General features: G+C 34.7%; 2 protein-coding genes across 6 annotated transcripts; both read right to left on the bottom strand.

Annotated features, from left to right (window-relative positions):
* Positions 1–1,702: 1,702 nt before the first annotated feature.
* On the bottom strand, positions 1,703–12,961 carry LOC18105820 (uncharacterized). 2 transcript variants are annotated; one of them, XM_024586066.2, is made up of 15 exons: positions 10,106–12,961; positions 9,886–10,014; positions 9,605–9,796; positions 9,445–9,497; positions 8,997–9,294; positions 8,743–8,803; positions 8,507–8,653; positions 7,028–7,141; positions 4,989–5,179; positions 4,631–4,846; positions 4,211–4,489; positions 3,935–4,082; positions 3,707–3,840; positions 2,607–2,693; positions 1,703–2,534 (listed from the first exon to the last, which is right to left on the bottom strand). In XM_024586066.2, the coding sequence occupies exons 1-15, from the start codon at positions 12,683–12,685 to the stop codon at positions 2,448–2,450; spliced, it is 4,716 nt and encodes a 1,571-aa protein (XP_024441834.1). In that variant the 5' UTR covers positions 12,686–12,961; the 3' UTR covers positions 1,703–2,447. The 2 variants fall into 2 exon arrangements, with proteins under 2 accessions (XP_024441834.1, XP_006374498.2); XM_006374436.3 differs by having other exon boundaries at positions 8,743–8,809; positions 10,106–12,960.
* Positions 12,962–16,803: 3,842 nt separating this feature from the next.
* On the bottom strand, positions 16,804–21,366 carry LOC7474846 (pentatricopeptide repeat-containing protein At1g18900). 4 transcript variants are annotated; one of them, XM_024586588.2, is made up of 3 exons: positions 21,170–21,366; positions 20,338–20,533; positions 16,804–19,768 (listed from the first exon to the last, which is right to left on the bottom strand). In XM_024586588.2, the coding sequence occupies exon 3, from the start codon at positions 19,753–19,755 to the stop codon at positions 17,041–17,043; it is 2,715 nt and encodes a 904-aa protein (XP_024442356.1). In that variant the 5' UTR covers positions 19,756–19,768; positions 20,338–20,533; positions 21,170–21,366; the 3' UTR covers positions 16,804–17,040. The 4 variants fall into 4 exon arrangements, with proteins under 4 accessions (XP_024442356.1, XP_052303540.1, XP_024442357.1 ...); XM_052447580.1 differs by lacking the exon at positions 21,170–21,366 and adding an exon at positions 20,817–21,149 and having other exon boundaries at positions 20,338–20,721; XM_024586589.2 differs by lacking the exon at positions 20,338–20,533 and having other exon boundaries at positions 21,170–21,365.
* Positions 21,367–21,858: the final 492 nt, after the last annotated feature.

The raw sequence follows: 21,858 nt of genomic DNA, 5'->3' as shown, positions 1-21,858 counted from the left end.
AATTTGAGGGGATTGAAGCTTTTATAGAAGGAATGAGTGTGTTGAGAATTAATTGTAAAGAATGTTGCAGGTTATGGAAACCTAAACCTCGCGCTTAAGAGGCAAATCACGCACTGTTTTAAATATGAATTGACTGGCTGAAACTAAAACGATTGACATGTTAGATGACTAATGTCACATGCCACGTCATATTTTATCAACGTGGTAGATTAATTTCAGTGTAAATATAACATGGAAAATATTCCTTCACTTGAAAAAATAAATAAACATTAGGGCATTATTTATACTAAAAATAAATATCTACATGTCATCATCATTGTATTTATTCATTTTCATACAAGGAACGTAAGTTAAAATTAATTATAAATAGTATAATTAATCAAAAATTCATTATCAACTAAAGATAAGGAAAACATAACGCTAATCTACCATAAAAATAGAGTCTATGTAATCGACCAAGATGAAATTATCGACCATAAAAAAAAAATTATTTAATCAACCAGAGTATCCAAATCTATATTGAACAGGAACCATCAATGTGTATGAAAAGTTAGGGTTATATAATAAATTAAGACCCATGTGATTATCTTGAATACATTTTGTTTTGGGATTCAACATGTAATTGTCTTACTTAATATGAATTGTCTTCATAGAATTAGGCTTAAGAGATTACCTAGGATTATAAAAACTTATAACAATATATATAGGATCATATAATTATTGTAAATGATCATCAGCCTCTTAATTTCATTCAATTTATATATCTTACTTTTATTTATTACCTTTATTATTTTTCAATACCCTTTATTTCTTTTTTTCTATAGTTTTCGTCTCTTCTTCTATATGTTTCTTTTATCATTTGGTGGTAAGTATTCTTACATTCCACTTGATTTTACAAAGATGCTACTTACCTTTACTAAGGATTAAATTTTTTTTATTTAAAAAAGTTAATAAAAAATATTTTTTTCTAAAAAAAAGCATGAATTGGAAAGAGAAATTCTTGCTAAATTTTTTTCTCCATAATTTAAATAACTTTAGTTTTAAATAAAAATGACAATATGATTTTTTTAATTAAAATAATTATTTACGTGCATTGCAAGAAAAAATGAAACTCCGTTTCTAATTTTTCCAAGGCATGAAAATATGAATGCTTTTTAAATTTTTAACTAAGCTTAAGAAAAATATACAAAAACTATGAAGATAACTTTTAAGGAGTTCCTATAATATATATATAATTATGAATCATTAAATCAATTCCTAAAAAAATATTAAATATATATTTAAACAAGAAAACTAGTACAAAAAAACAATCTAATACACATGAAAATCAATAATTAGTTGTCATCACATCCATAAAAAAAACTACATCAATGGTTCAATTGATAAGTCACAAATACATTCCTGCTTCGCAGAATTCACTAACATGCAGTGACTTGAAACATTTCAGATACAGAGTATTACAAGTTAAAACACACCAGAGCACAAAAAAGAGTAAAAGCCTCTACTGCAGCAGAATCTCCATAAATAAAGAAGAAGAAGAGATCGAGAGAGACGCCGCGGAATCTTATGAATTCAGAAAGTATAAATTCCATCAGATTACAGCAAGATTGAGTCGTGCTCGGCCAAGTTTCTGGCAGCATTTACCATCATATATATATATATATATATATATAGTGGTGCAAGTTATATCCAGCAAGGTATCTAAAAACAAAAATCAGCAATAGAAAATTCAGCATTATAGCACATTATGCATTATGCAGATCATAAACAATAACCATAAGCGGCAGATTTAGTGTTGAAGACCCTGGGATCAAGATGTGATCTATACAAAAACTCTTCAAAGGGGAATCCTAATTTTTGAAAAAAAAGGAAAAACTACATCTAACAGAAATTCCCCGCTTACAACTTTCACAATATATGCTTCTGCCTACAACTGGACAGTATTAGCCACTGCATTATGGTATCATATGGCTCCTTCAATGCATTTGCTCCCAGCAACCAAGCAATTACTGCTCTTTATGTACCAAGCCACCATCCCATGCGAAAATTCCATGGACAGGAACCCAAATTACCCTGACAAAAATATTCAGATTCAAGGGTGCGGTGCCAAAAAGTACCCTTCAAGCTCTTCTGTTAACCTATTCTTCATGGAAAAGAAAATCTCTCTTGATACATGGTTTTTCCCTGCACAAATGAAGTATACATGGTTTTTCCCTGCACAAATTAAGTTTTTCCTACAAAAACCGCCTGACTGTATCATAAGACTCTTGATTACATGCCGCGTCTCTCTTCTGTCAAAAACTTATTGTTTTCAAAACCAATGCTGCAGTACCGGGTTCAATTGCATTATATTACTATAAACAACTCCTCACTACAAAAATGGCAAGCCATGGTAAACTTGATGCTCTCTGGGTCAACAAATAATTCCACAAATTCCTCCAAAATAACTAGTTTCCAGCTTCAAAGAATAGAACCTGAGGTTGCAAGTGTCCTTTTTCACACATGGCAAGAACATCAGTCCAGCTACCAATTACCTATTAATCAAAGAATAAATTGTAAGACAAGATAGCAGATAAAACAATGGCCAGACACAAATCAAGAAGTACCTTAATAGTCTTGTCATCATACATAATCCACTGATCAAGATCTTGACTATAGGCAAAGCAGTGATAATGTTGCCCATAGTAGCACACCTGAAGATACAAGGATCATGAGGAATGATTATAGTACAAATTCATATCCCAGCAACCAATGACTAAATCAGACATCCAGAAAATAAGGAGGAGCAGCAAGAATATTCCAGTTTTAAAAAAATTAAACAATTACTGCTCTTCTCATATTCCCCCCTGGTTCAAAAACCTTCAAGTTCTATAAGAATTTTCTCCAGCGTTCCCAATAAAGAGTTTAATTTGATTCCTTCTTGAACTGCCATAAAAATGCACAGCTTGCATATAGTCATTTTGTTTCTTTTTTTAGATGATGAGCCACATCTATCTAATCAAACGCTTAGGGTGTATTTGCTTTCAGAAAACAGCTTTCTAATTCATCTGTATTTTGAAAATATTTCTCTATGGAAAAATAACAAGACATTTACTAAACATTAGTTTTCTATTTTGTTTTCTAAAATAGAAAACAAGGCCTCCTTAGGTTTGCATTTAAGACAACAAAAGAAAGGAGAAAAAAAAGAAATTGATGAATACAGGGCCCTTCGTTTAAAAGCAGAAAATTTTGTAAAGTGACTCTTTGTAGTTTTCATTTAACGATGAAACTCAAAAAGTATAAAATACTTGTTTTCAAAAAAACAGTGAACATTTTTAATTGGTAAACATGTTTTCCACAGTTGTGCTTTCTAGTTAAATTTTTCCACAAGTTATGAAATTTTCAACAACTACACCCTCAAGGTTTCCCCATGTTAGCAGTTGATGCATTTGATTTTTATATCTTTCTCCTGTTGTCTCTAGCAAACTGGTGCTTGCATGTTGTCACTTTTAGTATTTTTGAGTACTTATCTTTCACCCTAGTATAAAAAACTCATCTTTCCTTCTGGCATGATTTAACAGAACAACCAAACCAATCTTTCCTAATTAACTGCATATGTAAAGTCTTGAATATCAATATCTCCATCAAGATAACATGATAAATGGTCGGTCAAATTTATGTATGACTGGATCCAAGCTATGATAAATGGTCTGTCAACTTTACGTACCACTGAAACCAAGCTACGTATGTTCTTTGGATCCAGACCGCGATAAAAAACACTGATATCTATCTCAGTATTTAGAGCTGTCAATGTTGCTGTTATATCATCAATGCTTTCACAGGTTTTCTGCCAGCCCAGAACTGCAGGACAAAGATGTACATAATTTTGGGTTTCTAAAAGAGTGTGCCACTCTCACTAAGCAAAAATCTCTAAACAATTCAGAAAAATATTCACCTGTTGTAAAAACATGTGGTGGAGTTGACAGAATATGATGGGTGTAATTGGGCTTCCCACAACCACCAGCCTCAGTATCACAAGCTAACTGGTGATTCATTTCGACAAGATTTAAAAGCTCATCAAAAGAGCTTTCAGCACGCATGACCTGGAAGGAAAGAAAAAAAATATTCAAGGGGTAAAGTAAATTAATACACCATATAAATTGAAATTAAAAAAAAACAAAGTAAGGAGAAATAAATGGTTGCATAAAATTTGTTTAGCAGCAACACGTACCTTCATTGTTCGGAGGGCACTGGCATTTATATTATGAAAGAAAGCACTGTACTTCAGGTGTCTAGACTCCACACCACAACTCTGGCAATTCATTTGTTCTGAAATGTCCATTCCAAAAAGAGAGTGCACTATACAAGCATTCTTTTTTGTACATTCCCAAGACTCCATGCCACTGTGTTCCACTGCCTCAGAATCAGAACCATGCAAACCAGAGGTAAATGCTCGATGAAGGCAGTCAAATATCACAGCCAAAACTTCAGATGCGTCATTCATCTGTCCCTGTAAATTCAATTCCAACTAACTCAGCAAAGACATCCTCATATACAAATTCTTGTATTGTAAAAAGTGAATGATGAAAAATCACAGTTAAGTAAAAAGTTATGAAAACCAAGGGGGCCAAACACAGTTCTTAAAAATTACCTCCTGGAAGAAATTACTATTAGGATACAAGTTGCTCAAAGCTATCCTCAGTGATGTTGGAGCAACTGCTTCTCTTCGTGTATCCATGGATACAATGCTCATAGCAGTAAGAATATCATACAAGGCACAAACAGCACATGGATCTCCCACATGAACATGCTCTGATCGTGATCTACTCAAGAACTCATCTCGAAACCGTCTTAAATGCCACAAGGACTGAAGTTATAAAAGAACCAACAAGAAACAGTTAGGCACTGAATAGTGAAATGAAAAGCGCAGATTAAATGGTGAAATAGCAATGAAAAGCATATATAAATAGAATAGTGAAACAGCAGAGATGGCATTGTGCTCAAAATACCTGTATGATAACATTCAGAAAGCAATTGTAATCACCAATATCATTCTTCAAGCCAGTGCCAAATACATCAGTTCCATCCACATTTACAGTTGCAACTTCATATGGTGAAGTACCAGAATTACCAAGTTCAGAAGAAATTGTTTGCTTCAAACTTGACATCATTGGTATCTTCTGATTTGCTTGAAATGTGTCTGGAAAATCAATGCAAATAGATTAATAGAGTTTCAAATAAATGGATACAAATTACGTTTTTAACTTCACTTTAGAGATTAGGGAAAGGAAAAGAAGTGCTGAACATGATGGTAAATGCATTCATTTGCCTAAGGCAAATGCTACCTGGCATGATTCAACCAAACTCAAACAACTGATCTGAAGACTAGGTCAGAACCCATTTGATTCTGATTCAGTAAGATGAGGGATGGCTACATATTGAGTAAGACAATATTGCAAAATACTATCACATCATATGATTAAAATATTTGCTTGACCTCGATGCTCATAGTGCCCACCTCAAATAAAGCCACACATAATTTTCTAAACCTGACTGGTACAGTGCCGACACATACACTAACATAATAATAACTATTATTTTACATAAGCTAGCAAAAATTACAAATGCACGGTTGAGTTCAGAAAATCATTTTTTTAATTAATCAAGTAACTCACATCCCAGCTCCCTAGTGTGACTAGTAGCATACCCAGAAACCCAACCAGGGGGGAATTGCAGGCAAATTAAATGTGAAACCATTCTCTTTTCAGCAAATAATTAGTTAAGTAAACAAAACATATAATCTTGATTATTTGACAAAGCCAATCAACCCAATAAACAGAGGAAGCCTTATGGCCTTCTTTTTGTAGTGGTGTGTGAAATGTATGTGAAAGAAGTAAAGAAATTCACTTAAAAAAGATTGTTGGAGACACCATTCCTCCTGTCTACATAGAGCTGTGACTGTTTTCGTGTTTGAAATTGTGTTTCAAAAGTGCGTATAGCTTGAAAAACATCAAATTGATGTTTTTTTAGTGCTTTCCAATGGTTTTGATATGCTGATGGCAAAAATGAAAAACAAATTTGAAAAAAAATCATTTTAATGCATTTTCAAGCGAAAAGCACTTTTAAAAAACACCTTGCACCACAAAATCAAACACACTAAAACAAATGAAGAGAATCTAGGTTTTGTAGATGGAACCCATTCTGGTGAACACAGACGTCCTCCATAAAATTCTAGGATTTTGTTGTTAGAACATCTTGTTTCTATTCTCAAAGAAATTATACCCTGAACCGAACGGGCAGGGGCAGAACCAAATACAACAATATCTTCAATGGCAAATAAAGCCTGGGGATAGACTGACCCACATGTGACACCAATTTTTGATTTAGTTGACCACAACAGAAACAAAGTGCAATTTTTATTTTTGGCACAGGAAGCTGAACTTGCCGTTAAAATAATTAGATGAATAAGAATTATATATGCGTGACAAAGTTGAATATATGCAATTCTACCATTTCTGAAATACAATGATGTTAAAAAACCATAAAGAAGCATAGATAATACATAAATTCAGAATCTATTACAGGATTTATATCCTTTATCAAAAGAATATATATATAAATATAAAAAAAATGGGACATGTATATATATGTGTGACAAAGTTGAATATATGCAACTATACAATTTCTGACATACAATGATGTTAAAAAACCTTAAAGAAGCATAGATAATACATAAATTCAGAATCTATTACAGGATTTATATCCTTTATCAAAAGGATATATATATATATAATTGCAGGGTTTAAACCTAGATGCAGAAATCCTCTTACATAAAAAGTTATCTGAGCTTTACGTAGAAGTCTACAAAATCAAAGAAGATTGAAAAGCACAACTGGTAGATAAGTGGAGTTTCATGGGACAAAGGGCATCCAACAAAGACAGTATATCATGTTCCCTTAAGGCTCATCTAGTTGTTATAGTAACAATGTACAATCATAAAATGTAGTGAAGCAAAATGAAAGCAAGCAAATGATCAAAAGAAATTTACCAAGGCTTTGGCGCATGGCTTTTTCAAGGTCAGCTTGAAACCTTTCCTCATCCTCCTCCTCTACTTTTAACTGTCTCAGTGTCTTAGTTGCACTGTCTCCCAAATTTGAAGTAACTGGTTTAACATATGGAAACCCATATAAAATTAGGTACAACATGTAGATAATCAACCACAAAATTGCTCAAGGTATAATGGCTGACAAGCATGTAAGGAAGCCCTTAGTACAAAGCAAGCAAGCAAGCAGAATGAGAGGCCAAAGCGATCATCACACAACTACTATATCTTGGAGAGTATAATTAAAAACCCCAGCAAAGTGCAAGAGCAGAAGAGAATGTTAAACAACTAAAAAGAAAAAAGTGTATGCTACACTTAACATTCATATGAAGACATCAAGCACAACACACAAATAATCCATTAAGTTATGCAGACTTCACTCCTACAAACTAGAAACCTCTCAATAAGCCCAATTCAACAAACCAATACTGTTTATCATAATCAAATTTTATATGTGAAATTAAACCTAGTCTGTTTATGATATCATGAGTCATGAACAATTTTTCCACAGAGATATGCAGGAAGAGAACAGCACACCATCAACACTACTTAATTTTTTTTTACTATTACCATATTTAAAAAGAAGGGTAATTATCTTGGTCTACACCCACAACATCTTCTCTTTGTAAAAGTGGTTCGCTACTTCCTTTTGCACCACACTTGGATTTTATGCTAGCATGTCTTTTCAATGTCAGGGATCTATTGAATGGCTCAACTAAGGAGAAGTGCGGGCTTGGAGAGAACTAATAGGGGGAAGAAAAATCTAGCCTTAATTACTTCCAACATTTCTTTGGCTCAAGCAAGGCCATGTAGCAAGAGGGCTTCTGAAGGAGAGTATTTCCTCTCTCTGCCACTTTAAATAGGTGGATTAAAACTCTATATTAACTTTAGTTGTATAGAGCAATATTTGGAAGATTGTCTTTTCATTTAATAAATTCTGTAGATGCACTTTCTTGCCTTTGTTTTTCAATGAATCACTCTCTTGTAAATGAGTTCAAACTTTTATCAATGAGTAAGTGTTGAGTAATCATAAAATTAGTAGCAGATTCCATCAGTATAGTTCCAAGGGTATCGTGTCTTTGGATTAAAATTTTAGTTTCAATAGCCATCAAGGAAGTATTCCATGTATTGTCATTTTAATAAAAGCTGGAGTAAACAATAAAATGATCTAAGAAAGAAATAGACAGATTAAAGCTGCTGCTTCAATGGGGTGAGGTGACATTGTAAAAAGGGTAGAGGGAAATAAAGATATCACCATAAATTAGATGGAAAAAAAAATAACGTGTCATCCACTTTGGGTAATCTTAAATCCACAACTGCTTCAGATAATCGAAGATTAAAATCCATTGTAAATGCATGCTTCCATGCATGATAGTGCTTGATTAAGAATTAAAAAAAAAATAATCGAAGGGGATAAGCACATACTGCTTCCGATTTCAGTATTTTCTGTTTCAGATAACATGGGTTGATTTTTTCCATCAGAAGATCGAGAGGAACTCTTCTGCCGCCTACTTCTCCTTCCTGGCCGTCGATCAGAAGGACCACCCTCCACACTTCCTCCAGTAGATAGCTCTGCGAAATAAAGACAACGAAAATCATTTAAAAACATTACAGCCAACCCCAGTCTCATTCAGAAACTTTATAATATAATGCTATCCCACCACTGGCTGTTGTCATGGGTATGCCTTCTAAATTGTTGGGCAACCCCCTCTTCTGCGTCAACTGCTCCTGAAAGTGAAATTTGATAAGATTACATTTGGCATTTCATAGGAATTTTTTAAACACGGCATTCAAACTCTTAGAATAACCTCTGTTTCTCTATTCAAGAAGCGCATTTCCAATGGATATGAACCTAATATTGGTTCTCAATCCCTTTACAATATCATGAACAAATAAATCTCAAACTAATGCTTACCAATGGCTCACGGGAATCAGCAGCAGCAGGATCAAAGCAATAATCGTGTAGTCCCCCAGACAACTTCTCTGGAAAAGTTCGATTAGATTTCTTGTGCTGTTGCTCAGCAAGATGCTTCTGTTTGGCTTCATTCTCTATTCGTCTTTGATACTCTAAAGATTCTTCGAGCATTCTTTCCTCCTCTTCAATCTCAATTTTCCATCTAAATTCCTCTTCCTGTTGTTTCAAATCATCATCGCTTACAGAAAGATGACTCTGAGAATCTGGATAGTTGCCATCAGATGCATCTGGAAAGGAACTGCAGAGAGGAATGAATAAAACATTATAAAAACAAGTAGTATGCATTACTTATTTGTATTTACAACAAAATGGCACAAATTAAAATGGAAGCACTAATCGTAGAAACAGAAATATAGAAGTGCAAAGCAACACAAATAGATAGGCATACCCCCTCCCATTAGTCGCATCTTGAAGCAATTGCTGCTCGCTAGCAGCAACAACCTACAAAGTAAAACACATTAGACTGGGACAATGGACTGTGTCTATGTCTTCTACAAAGTCAGAAGCCAGCAGAGAAAGAAACACAACCAAAAAAAGAAATTAGAAACCTTTGAGTCCTTGGTTTTCTTGTACTCTTTGTTCTTTCTCTTATCCTTCCCCTTCTCTAATGTATTTCTTGAATTATCACTACGTCCTTGGGTACCCTTCTTAGAATCAAGGGCAAGCTCCGCCAAAAATGCTTCTCTTGCAGCATCAGACTTCTCTGTGGCATCCTTCTCGGCTAGATCCTCCAAGTGTGCCTGGAAAAGAGAGATTAGCATGAGATAATATGCAAAGTTACAACCACAAGAGATGAGAAACACCCTATTTATCACTGCCCAATACAAACCCTCATGTAGGACTTCACTAAGGGTAGCAAGATTGATCGATAATCAAGGGCAGAAACTGACTCGAGCTTGAGTTCCAACTGCTGCATTCCAGAGACATTCCGCATGATTTGGGCATCAATTTTGCTGAGCTGCGCAACAATAAAGGTGATTTAAAGTCACAAGGATCATTATCAATTTTTTTTTTACCAAACAAGTGAATTCTAGAACTAATATACTGACCTCTATTGACAAGTGTTCTTTCTGTCGCTGGATAGCAATTTCTATGCAAGTTTCTACTTGATGCATGTGGTCCTTGGTTCTCCAATTACCATCTTCACCAGATTCCAAGTCACAAAACTGAGAAGTTATACCACCATAAGTATCCTCATACCCGAATTGATTGGCATTCAGAGTATCTGCTTCTTTTAACACATTTAATATAGCATCTAACTCAAATCTACTGCTAATGAACAGCGCATCATGCTCATTCTCAACAAGCTGCTCTCTCCGCTGCCTAAGAACAGAATCATAGCTTCTATGTTCAACAAGCATGTCAGTCTCCCTCTTCTTACCTTCTTCGAGACAGAGATCCTCCACAGCCTGCAACGCTTGCTCATAACCTAAATGTTCACATTTCCTCTCACAAAGGCTCTGCAGATGGTAAAACTCTTTCTCAAGAGTCTGGAGAATTTCCATACCTTGATGCATTTTCTCTTCTTTTGTACGGATCCATGATTGTAATTGCTCTCCACTAGAAAGGCCTGCAAATATCCATGATAGCAAAGCATCAGCGTCAGGTTGAACCCCATTTCCATAGGCAGCAATAGTCGAAGTTGCTGTGGTGGCATCATTGTCAGGACATGTGCTAGGAGCATATTCCAATGACAATAAACGTTCATCCAAGCAGAGACAAGGCTCATCACCATTTAGAACAATCTCCTCTTTAATTTCAGGACCTTTAGCACCAGAATTTGAGCCATCTACAACAATACTTTTCTCGGGAGACCTGCCCAAACCACAGTAATGAGATATTTCCTGTAAGAATTTAAGGATCTTTTTGAGTTGGGATGCTCCCAGAAAGCAAATGCAATTGGGTGTCTGGCCCACACCACGGTTCAGAAGCCGAGAACCAGAAGCAAGATTCTGTAGTTCATCCATTGTTAATTGTATCACCTTATTAAGATGGCTTGCAGCAAGATATTTATGTCCAATAAGTGCCTGAAATACATCATGAATTTTTTCGAGGAGCTTCGCTCGCTCAGAATCCTCTGATATTGACCAGCTATCAATAGTGTATGCAATAGACGACTGGTTCCCATCAAATTCTTTACCTTCAATATTGTAAACTTTGTCAGAGTTGCTACTGCTCACAGGACAACTGTTATAACCATCCCTCAAATTTTCCTTCTCTGGAGAAGAATCCCGTGCATCTTTGAAAAAATCATCACTGTCCTCATTATGGTGCTCTGAGCAAAAATCCTCACCAAGCTCTCCATTATGACATTTCCCTTGATTCCAAGGCATCTTAACCGCAGAGGAAATGTCTAATGGTTTCCAGGAGCTATTAAGAATCATCTCAATCCACTCATTGTCTGCACTCTGAGGTAAAACTTCCTGCATCTTGGGCATAAGACTCCCCATGTGCTCTTGCACAACATGATGCAAATGACTATCTGCGTCCACAAACTTTTCATTGCATCGACAACACACCCAAAACCTCCAGCTCTTATTCTCCAAGCCGTAAGCCAACAACTCATTCAAAACGTCACTGGCCAATCCATCCTTGGATGACCAAAAATAACCCTTCAAATCACTGACCTTAATTTTCAACAACTCCCTCTTCATTTCCAAGGTCATCGAATTCCAATAGGACCGAACCCAGTCCTTTCTCTCAGTGTTAGTCCCATTCTTCCTCGCATTACTCCCACATTTCCTCCTCTCTCCTCTCCTATCACTCCCTGGCGTTACCGCCACTCCTTGATCACTCCTCTCTCCCTCACTCTGTCCCAAACCCATCTCCGACTTCTGCTGCTGCAACAACCTGGCAGCAGCAACCCTGACTTCAATCTCTTTCCTCCTCTCTTCCTGCGTCTTAGTAGCTTTCTTAATCTCATTCGGCCGCCTGGTTTGCACCAACCTAACTTCCATTGGATCTTCAGTAGCTCTTCTTATAGGTATTAACCTAATCTCTTCACCAGTCCCCAAATTCTTCATCCAAGTAGAGATCGAAGCAATGTTGGACTTATGTTGCAAGTTTTTCAACTCACCTTGCACATGAGCGATCCTCCCTTCCGCTGTAGCTATCTTCTGCTGACTCTCCTCCTGCAAACTCTCCTTCGCAGGATCAATTGGATTCTCAATTTTCAAAGCACGGTCACACTCTTTCATTACCTCTTCATACTCTTTCCCATCACTCGCCGCCTCGTAGAGCAAATTCGCGTAGAAATGAGCGAATTCGATTGAATTCGGAGACAATTCCGCCGCTCTACGAGCAGCTTCAATTGCGTTCTTTATGTGCCGCTGCTTACTGTTAGGGTCATCGATTATCGAAGAAACTTTAACACACACCGTACCGTGAACACGGTGGATTAAGGCGTCGCCGCCGTGTTTAGCACACGAGTCCTTCATGATACGTAGGGCTTTCGTGTGGTTTCCGCGACGCAGCGCATTCAAGGCGCGGCCGCACTCTTGCTTGATCGTTGAACCGTCCGAATCTGGAGTAACCGAATTCGGGTGGTCGGGTTCTTCCGACGCCGCCGCGGGCGACGGCGAGGGAGGGTGTTTGGTGAGAGAGTTTGGTGGGCGTTTTCTATTCCCCATGGAAATTTGAATGGGTTTGTTACGAAAAGAACGGATGCATGTAAAAATGTACAAGATGCGTGAGCATAGAGTTAAAAAGAGAGAGACTTACTTGGAAATGCGTAGGGGTAAAGAAGGGATTTCACTAGGGGGTTCCGGTGACGGTGACGGGGTCGGCGACGAAATCTAGGGAGAGGGTGGGTGAGTAAGAAGGAGCAAGGGAAAGAGGATGGGTTTTGACGAGGAAATTGAGTAATTAAGGGTATTCATAATATTGTTTAGCACCCACTCTTTTGATTTACTTTACAGAATAAAACTGTGTTATCCTTCTCTTTTTTTCTTTTTTAATTTCAGGGTGAAAGAAGGTTAGGTGTGATCATGTGTTTGGATGCGTTGAAATTGTTAATTTTTAAAGTATTTTTTATTAAAATAATATTTTTATTTTTTTAGAGTTATTTTTTATATTAACTTTAATCTAAAAATATAAAAAAATTAAATTTTAAAAAAACATGATTTTAAATATATTTCTAAATACCTTCATAAAATTTTATGTGTGCAAAGTTTAGATTACAAATTTGATAAGAAAATTAATAAAGTAATAAATAAGTTAAATATTAGATTTTAATAGATTAACTCAAATTTTTACTAAATCAAATATTTTTTTTAACTCATATTAATTTAAATTTTAAATTAAAAAATTCTAATTAATACAGGTTCAGGTTTTGTAACTATGAGTATGAAAAGGAAGACATGTTAACAGATTATTTGGATTCAATTTTCTATAATAATGAATTTAAATAAAATATTTAATTTAAATTTAATTATTAAATAAATTGATTTCCTTTTGTTTTTTATATTTTTTCATTATCTTTAACTTATTTCTTTAAAAATCTTTTTCTAAAAAAAAAAGATTAGATGGGTATTTTAGAAATATTAATTTTTTTCTTTTTAAAATTATAAATCAAATGGGTTTACCTCTAAATTATTTTTATAATATTTTTAGAGATTCAATTTTTAACAGTTATGAAATTTCATTAAAATTTTTAAATTCAATTTAATTCATAAAATTCTAAAAATTAGTATTAAACATGTTTTATTCAGGAAAATAAACGGTTGTTTTACTTGTGCACAAAGAGAAGTTTATAAGAAAAGGACAAGATTTAATTTAACTGTATTAGTTATGATTAAAATTTACATTTACTTTTTAAAACTCTTGTTTATTTCTTTTTATTATTAAAAAAAAACCAAGAGATTTCAGTGTTTTGCTGTATACATGGACTTAATTGCTGCATTATTAAAAGAACTAAGAGGCTATAGTGTTTTACTATACACACAAATACATAACACCGTGTGTTGGAGTATATTGATATCTTTTCCCTTTCCAAAAAAAATAAAAAAAAATAACATTGAACTTCTTATTGGAGCATGACAGCTTTTTATTAAAATTTATTAGTTATTATTAAATTGATTGTGAATAAACTAGTCTTTTATCTTTTTAAAAACAAGATATAATAACTAAATTATTTTTAAAATAAAATTTTTAAAATTAACATCTAGAGTTTTTTTTTTTATTTTCATTATAGTTTTTTTATCTATAATCGAGTTGACTAAGGAAACAAGTTAGTATTTTAATAAATATAAAATATCATTAAAAAATAAAAAAAAGTGACTAACGCGTGTGACACACACACCAATGTATGAAAAGCCTCCACTATCTTTGGACATCGCGTTAGGCGTTTCTCGATAGCCTAACACTAACTTTCATAGTAGTGTTAGGAGAGACACACCGGGCTCTTCCAGGTAATGGGGTACATGTCGGCAAAAGAGTAATGGTATGACTCCGATTAATTATTTTATCTTCTCTCTTTTTTCTCTTTGCCTCGGGTTTGGTGTTTGCTTTTTCAAAAATTAAATATGTCATGTCAATTTGTATTGTATCAATTTTGGTTTTTTTTTCTTTTGATTATTATTTATTTTGCTTTAAATTCTTTTTTAAATTTATTTTGTTTTTCAATTTCATCCCCTCAACATTTGACTTCATTTAATTTTTTTTATCTAATCTGGTTATCAATCTTTTAATTGTTTTTTTTTTATCCTTTTCTTGATTTTTTTTATTTTTCAATTTTGTCCTTCATTTTTTTTATTTCATTTAATTTTTATATCAAATTTGGTCTTCATTCTTTTGATTGCTATTTGTTTTGTTTTTTTAATCATTTTCTTGATTGATTTTTTTTTTCAATTTCATCCATCAATATTTGGAAGGTTGAGATTTTTGCTTTGTGATTTGACTTTGGTTTTTTTAAGATCTTTTTTTTTAAAAAAAATTAATTTTGTCCTTCAACATTAAGTTATTTGGCCTTAAGCTTCATGACTTTTTCTACTTTTCTTTACATGGGGTTATCTCGATCTCATGTGCTAGGTTGCGAGTTAGTCAAGTTAACTCGGGTTGACTCCGTTTTTTTTTAAATTTCAATTGATATTTTTTTAGTTTCGTCTTTCATCATTTAGTTTATTTGAGAGTTGACCTCCATTGTTTTAATTAATTTTTTATGTATGAAGTTATCCTGATCTTACAACCGGATTGCGAATATGGCATGCTGACTCGATTGTTCTTTTTTAAAATTGATTTTTTTTTGTTCGTCCTTCAGTGCTTGATTTATTGGTAATTGAGCTTAAGATTTTTTATTATTATTTTTATTTTTATGAGGTTATTTTATTCTCATTTAATTCTTTTTTTGTTATCAAATAAGGTCATTAAAATCTTTTAATAGTATCTAGAAGGCATCTTTTTTATAATATTGACAAGCATTTATTTATTTTATTAGTCATAATTGTTTTTTCATTGGTTTTTTATAATTATACTATTAAAATAATCAATTTTATTAAACTTATTCAAATCACTATCCAAATCTTATATATTTTTTATTTATTTAAAAATACTATCATTATCTAAGCATTTTTTTCATGTTTGGAAAAAAAACTAATGACATGGCACGAACACCTTTGGACTAGAAACCTTCAAAAGATTGACCATCTGAACTTTAGGACTGCCGATATTGTAAAAAAATTGTGTGAAGCACGTCCGGTTAAAAGAAAATTAATAAAATATCATGGATAATTTTTCCAATTTCCAATTTGACTTTTTTACAAGCGTTGATTTGAACTAGTGTGGTGGTTGCAATTTGCAGTAACCTCTAACGCGGCGATATTCCCTGAGATGATCTTTAAATTAAAAGGCATGCCCTGCTTTCATTCAATTAAAAAAGTTAAATGAAGTAAGAAATTGTTTTTCAAAGTGAATACAAAATATATAGGATATACATACACTAATTATTCAATTTATAATTTGTTAGTCAGAGAATTAGCCCAACATGTTCTTAAGCTTTTCGATACTTTTCCAAGATAGAAAGAAGAAAGACAATGGAAACATAAATGCGTTTAGAGACAGAGATATTGTCATAAAAATAAACATAGAATAATTTTAGTGTGAGTTTTTTAGGACATGTTTCTAAAGATATTATTTATTGTTTTTTATTTCTAAAATGTTATTATAAAAACTCTTAACTTCAAAATTATCCAACTAGGACATGTATGAATAAAATTGATTATTATCATAATTTTAAAACCTAACTTGAGGGTCAATCCAAGAGAAGGTTCGGATTCTAGGCTGAGAGGGCCAACCCTAGTTAACCCGAGTCAATATAAAAATAAAAGTGTTTCCCATCATAGTTTTAAAACTCAACAATATATATATATATATATATATATATATATATATATATATATATATATTTCTTTTATATACAAGCAAAAGATTAAAATTATTTTTTATATTTTCATATTTAGTTAAATTTACTTTTTATTGTAATTCTAATATAAAGATTTTCTTTTGTGAGTTAACAACATAACTTTTTCATGATAATTTTTAATTTGAATAAAATAAAATTAATAATTTACAATTAGATTATGGTGAATATAAAATATTAAGAAGATTATTATAAAATACAGTTCTGATTTTTTATGAAATACAATTGTAATAATCTAATTGTAAATACTGAATTACAGTCCTAGGATGAAGATAGAAGGATGAAGATATAACAATTACAGTCCTAGGATGAAGATAGAAGGATAGCCAAATATTTACAACAATGCAAATACTCCAAATAATCAACCGCAAGGGCCTCACAGAAGCAGCAAAAGCTGCGGTAGAATATAGCCCTCACAGAAGCAGCTACAGCTGCGGTAGAACATAGCTACCAAGATGTCAGAATATAACTAAAATTGCTGCTGCTAATAACAACACATATTAGGCATGTGATACAGCTTCACTGGTACTCCCGCCACAACAAAATTGTGCCTACACTACAAACAATCGCTTACAATAAATGCATCCGCTCCACGTAAGATTGGAGCAACCATCTACTAAGAGGTTCTCCGCACCCTACAAAACACCCAGTATTGCCATTTTCTGTGAAAAACGGAAAGCTGAAAATATGCAGCAATTCCTGCACTGCCTGTCTCACAAGGGAAGATCCTGTCACCCTGCTCCGACGGCCCCATCCAGTCACTATATCAATACGACTGGGGATAACACCTGAGACTAGCATCTGGCGGCGAAACCAAGCAAGTGTTCTAGATAAAGCTGTTACGGCAGTGCCTTCAGACATAACATGGAGATTAATAAGCCAATAACAAGAACTTTTCTCTTTGACTGCATCTGGATATACATTCCTCTGTGCAGCTATCTCCCAGACCGAGCCAGCCTCCTCCTTGAGCCCTGACTTATGAAGGAAGTCCACCACTGCATCTACAAGTCCCCTCTTGCTCTCTCTATCCTCACTATGCATCATATCCAAGAACTTGCTCACATGATGCCTCACATTTTGACCATCAGGTCCAGCTGACGGCAAAGATGAAAGGAACATATGTGCAGGGTGGCCAGTGACTGACATGAGCTCACAATAACATCCCATGTCATAAGGTGATCGTGCCTCTGTACAGCAGCTGAGGAGCAAGGTGTAAGTCTGCAACGATGGATTTAGACCCAAGTTCAGCATGCTTTGCAGCAAGTTATAAGCATCTGGCAGACGATTCACCCTCAGGAAAGCACTGAGCAGGGAGTTGCAAGTTGGCACATTTGGGCACAAACCAGCATGGAGCATGGCTTGATACCATTCCCAAGCCTTTTCAACATTTCCAGCCTTTCCCCACAAGTCAACCAGAAGGCCATAGACAGGTTCATCAGGCACCCAGTTCTTCCGTTTCATCTCAGAAAAAATTGCTTCTGCTTCATCAAGATATCCAGAGTGTCCAAGCACCTCCATCACTATGCTGTAAGTCACTTTGTCAGGTTCGAATCCAGCATTCTGCATGTCACGGTAAAGTTTTAATGCATTCTGGTAATTCCTTGCCTTGGCTTGCAAAGCAATCATGATATTGTATGTTACTAAATTGGGAACACAACCTTGTTCAATCATCTCACAAAATAGCTTGTCAGCAGCTGCTAAATGGCCAGCTTTTCCAAGGCAGTTTATCATAACACTATAAGTGAATGTGTCCGGAGAAAGGCCTGCTGCCTGCATTCTTTGATACATCTCCATAGCAAAATTAAGAAACCCAGCTTTTGCATGGATATCAATGAGTGTGCAGTAGGTGACTCGGTCAGGTTCACACCCAGCCTTCTGCATTTGATTGAACACTTCAACTGCATCATTCAGGTAGTTCGCACGGCCATAACTGTGAATAAGACGATTGTATGTCACAACAGTAGGTTGGCATCCATCCCTGACCATCTGATCAAGCAATTTGTTAATCGCAACAAACTGCTTTGCACGGCCAAGGATGCCAACCATGGTTGTGTAAGTGTAGCCATCATGCTTGAACCCAGGTAGCTGTTTCAACCAATGGAAAAATCCAAGAGCAACAGTATGATCCTGAAGCTGTTTTAGAACTTGGTTAGCTTGATAGGCATCCATATGACAATTAAGATTTACAAGAGCCTCCTCCGCTGAAGGACCCCACCTTAACTGTCTTAATATCTGAGAAACATTTTCTACAACATGCCCAGTGCTTACAAACTGCCTAGCACTTCGAGCCACTACAGCTGGCATTTTAGTATCTCTCGAGGGTCTTCTGTAACCATCAGTGAACGGCTTCCCAACATTTACATCTGAAGTATTTACATTGGAATTAAATTTTGACACTAACCGATTTGGTTGAGCTTTTAACCTCTGAGGTATGGTTCTCCTCTTATCAAATGCATCTGAAGGTAAACTATGACTATCCAATGAACTATCAGCAGCAATACTTGAAACTTGTTTGAAACCTCTAACAAAACTTGATTTGTTGCCCCTATCCTTCATAGAGTTGTAGTTAACAGCAGCATTTGACCCCACTGGTATCTCTGCAGATGAATTTGGATATGCCTTGGTGAAGTTCTCTCTCCTGATGGGTTTTACATTTGAAGACTTTATATTGGAAAGTTGCCTGGTAGGGTCAATCATGCAGTTGATGGTTGAGTTTATTACAGTTCCATCTGATGTAGGAAGCTTGTAGTTCACTAAATCAGACAGAAAGCTGACTGCTGCAATACCAACTCTCACAAACTGGTCTGAAATAGGAGGAGAAGAGTGTCCTACATCCTTTTCAGCAATATCAATGCCAATCGCATAACTAACACAACCTGACATTCCACAAGAGCTATGAGTAGATGCAACTTGTGGGAAAGAATTTGGGTGTTCAACACTTGCATCTTTTTGAGAGCCCACTAACTTTACGGCATCTCCTGAAACTGAATTTTCTACCCTTGCTGATGTTTTGGATGCTATGGAGGACCTTTTTTGTGGAAGTAGAAAACTGCTTCCATCTCCTGAAACTGAGGCTTCTACTCTTGCTGAAGTTTTAGATCCAAAATTGGATGGCTTCTGTGCAAGTAGAATACTGTTTCTCGGTTGCTGCCTTGTTGAAACACAGGTTTCATCTTCAGAGCAAGTGCATGAAGAACTACCATCTGTAGCACTGCACCGCGAACCACTTAGAAAAAATGACCTTGCACTGCTGGAAAGATTACCGAGTTGCTTTGCCCTTAACATGATCTGCTGACCCCTGCACAAAATGGTTTTTATGAAGGATTATTAAAATAGATATCATGATACTAACACCCTGACATCTCAAGGAAGAGGATGCATTTCTTGGTTGCTGTGTGCTACTGTACACCAATATAAGGATAGCCTGCTCAAGGATCGGCAAAAGCCAAAAGCTCATAGTATATGCAAAATGAGCAGCATGCAAAGTTAAAATTCTATCAAAAAATAAAAGAAGGAATCTTGGAAATGCAATAGCTTATAACCAAATTTATGAGTTGGGTTCACGAAGATGAACACTTCTAAAGCATGTATGACATTTGACAAACCAACAAGTAAATTTATTTGCAATGCACACTGCATGAGTACGTTGCCGTTGTAGCAGACATGAATACAGTGACAATATAGCAGGAAGCAATTTAATGTGCTTTCATGCATGAAGGGAAACAAAGAGGCTACGCAGTGGATAAAATCAGGGTCACAAAAGCAGTGCAGTGATGTGGTGACCACTTTAGCATGAGGAATACGCTGCCCGCAATCTCTCAAGGGCAGTGATGTATTGCTTAAAGAAAACAAAAGATCAGTTTTTACCTACTCAATTAGCTCCAAAACTACCATTTTAAAGGGGACCATCAACGATCCCGAATTTGCTTGTTACTCAATGTATATAAAAATCAAGACGCCACTGCAAACAAGTAAGGTTGTGACTCTATGCATATAAATCTGCTACTCCAAAAACTGTGTATGTAATTTGGGTCTCGTTCCACCGTCACTGTGTTGTTCAAATCTATCCAGCCAACCCAGAAAAAAGAAAAGGCAACATTAGACAATCAAACCTCAAATAAACAGAAACTTTAAGTGAACAATGAACAGATGAATTTAGAAGTTATTTCCTGTCTCAGAACGGTCGGAGCTACTTCAAAACACCAAGAAGCAAATAAATTCATCAACTTAAATGATGCGAATGTCTCGAATCTGTATCAAGCTCATTTCTTTTACACAAAAAACGCTGGGAAAAGCAATCATTTCAAATACATACAAAGAAAGAGTGAAAAAACAATCGTGAAAACCTGTTAAACCACTAATGTTTATATCATAAATCGACAGAAAATCCACACGCTCAATTAATCATCAAATTGCATTCTTTAAGACATCCAGAGTTGCTTTCTGACAAAATGAACAGATCTTTACCCCTAAGAAATTGATCTTTTCATATACTAGCACAGAAAAAAAATCAATACAACACATAAAGTAGATTTCCACATACGAGAAAAAACAAACAAGATAAGACAAACCCATGTTCTCAAACCTTCATATATATATAAAAAACTACCAGAATAACAAACAAAGGGTGATTGCAACCACAACAATGGAAACCCGGTAAAGAAAGCAAGGCAAGAAAAAACATATTAAAAGGGAGCACCTGAAGCTGGTGTACAGGCTCCTGAGTAGTTGTAGAGAGAGAAACGTTAAGAGGTTTCAGAGAGAGAAGAAGCGGCTCTGCTCCCTCTGGCGTCAACTGAGTTTTTTTTCCAAGCAAGTTGGGGGGGGGCGTAAGGTGTTCAACCTTTTGATTTTGTACTGACCTTGGTTTTTTTTCTCACCCTACATTTTATCTTTTATATGCACTGTTGTGATTTGAAACTCGTGACTGGCAAGTTACCTTGAAATTTGATTTGTATTTCACCCATTAATGTGTGAAGGAAACCTTGCATTAAATAAATACAGAAATTTCGTTGATAAGGAAAAGGTTTATGAGGGAAGAGAGAGATTACTTTTTCTTAAAACTGTGGATAAACATAAGAAAATAAAATTCATATGAGTTCGAAAATAAAAAACAAATAGGAAAAATTACTTTAACATCCTTTAGGTTATTTTTTCACTTTGTTTTTATTTTTTAAAAAATTATAGTTTATTAATACATAACACTTTACATCTTCAATAAAAAAAAAACAAATTTAATTATTTACAATATTTTCATTGTATTCCAATTAATAACTAAAAAATTCTTATATTAAATATTACTTTTTCATTAAACTCATAATTACTATTTTGCCATCAAACTAGTATTACAATTTTGTCAATAAATAAATAAATAAATAAACTAAAATT

Source organism: Populus trichocarpa, chromosome 15 (genome assembly GCF_000002775.5).
Source record: "Populus trichocarpa isolate Nisqually-1 chromosome 15, P.trichocarpa_v4.1, whole genome shotgun sequence".
In the NCBI taxonomy this organism is placed as follows: domain Eukaryota; kingdom Viridiplantae; phylum Streptophyta; class Magnoliopsida; order Malpighiales; family Salicaceae; genus Populus; species Populus trichocarpa.
Note: the sequence above shows the minus strand (reverse complement) of the source record. Positions and strands in the feature narration are given on the sequence as shown.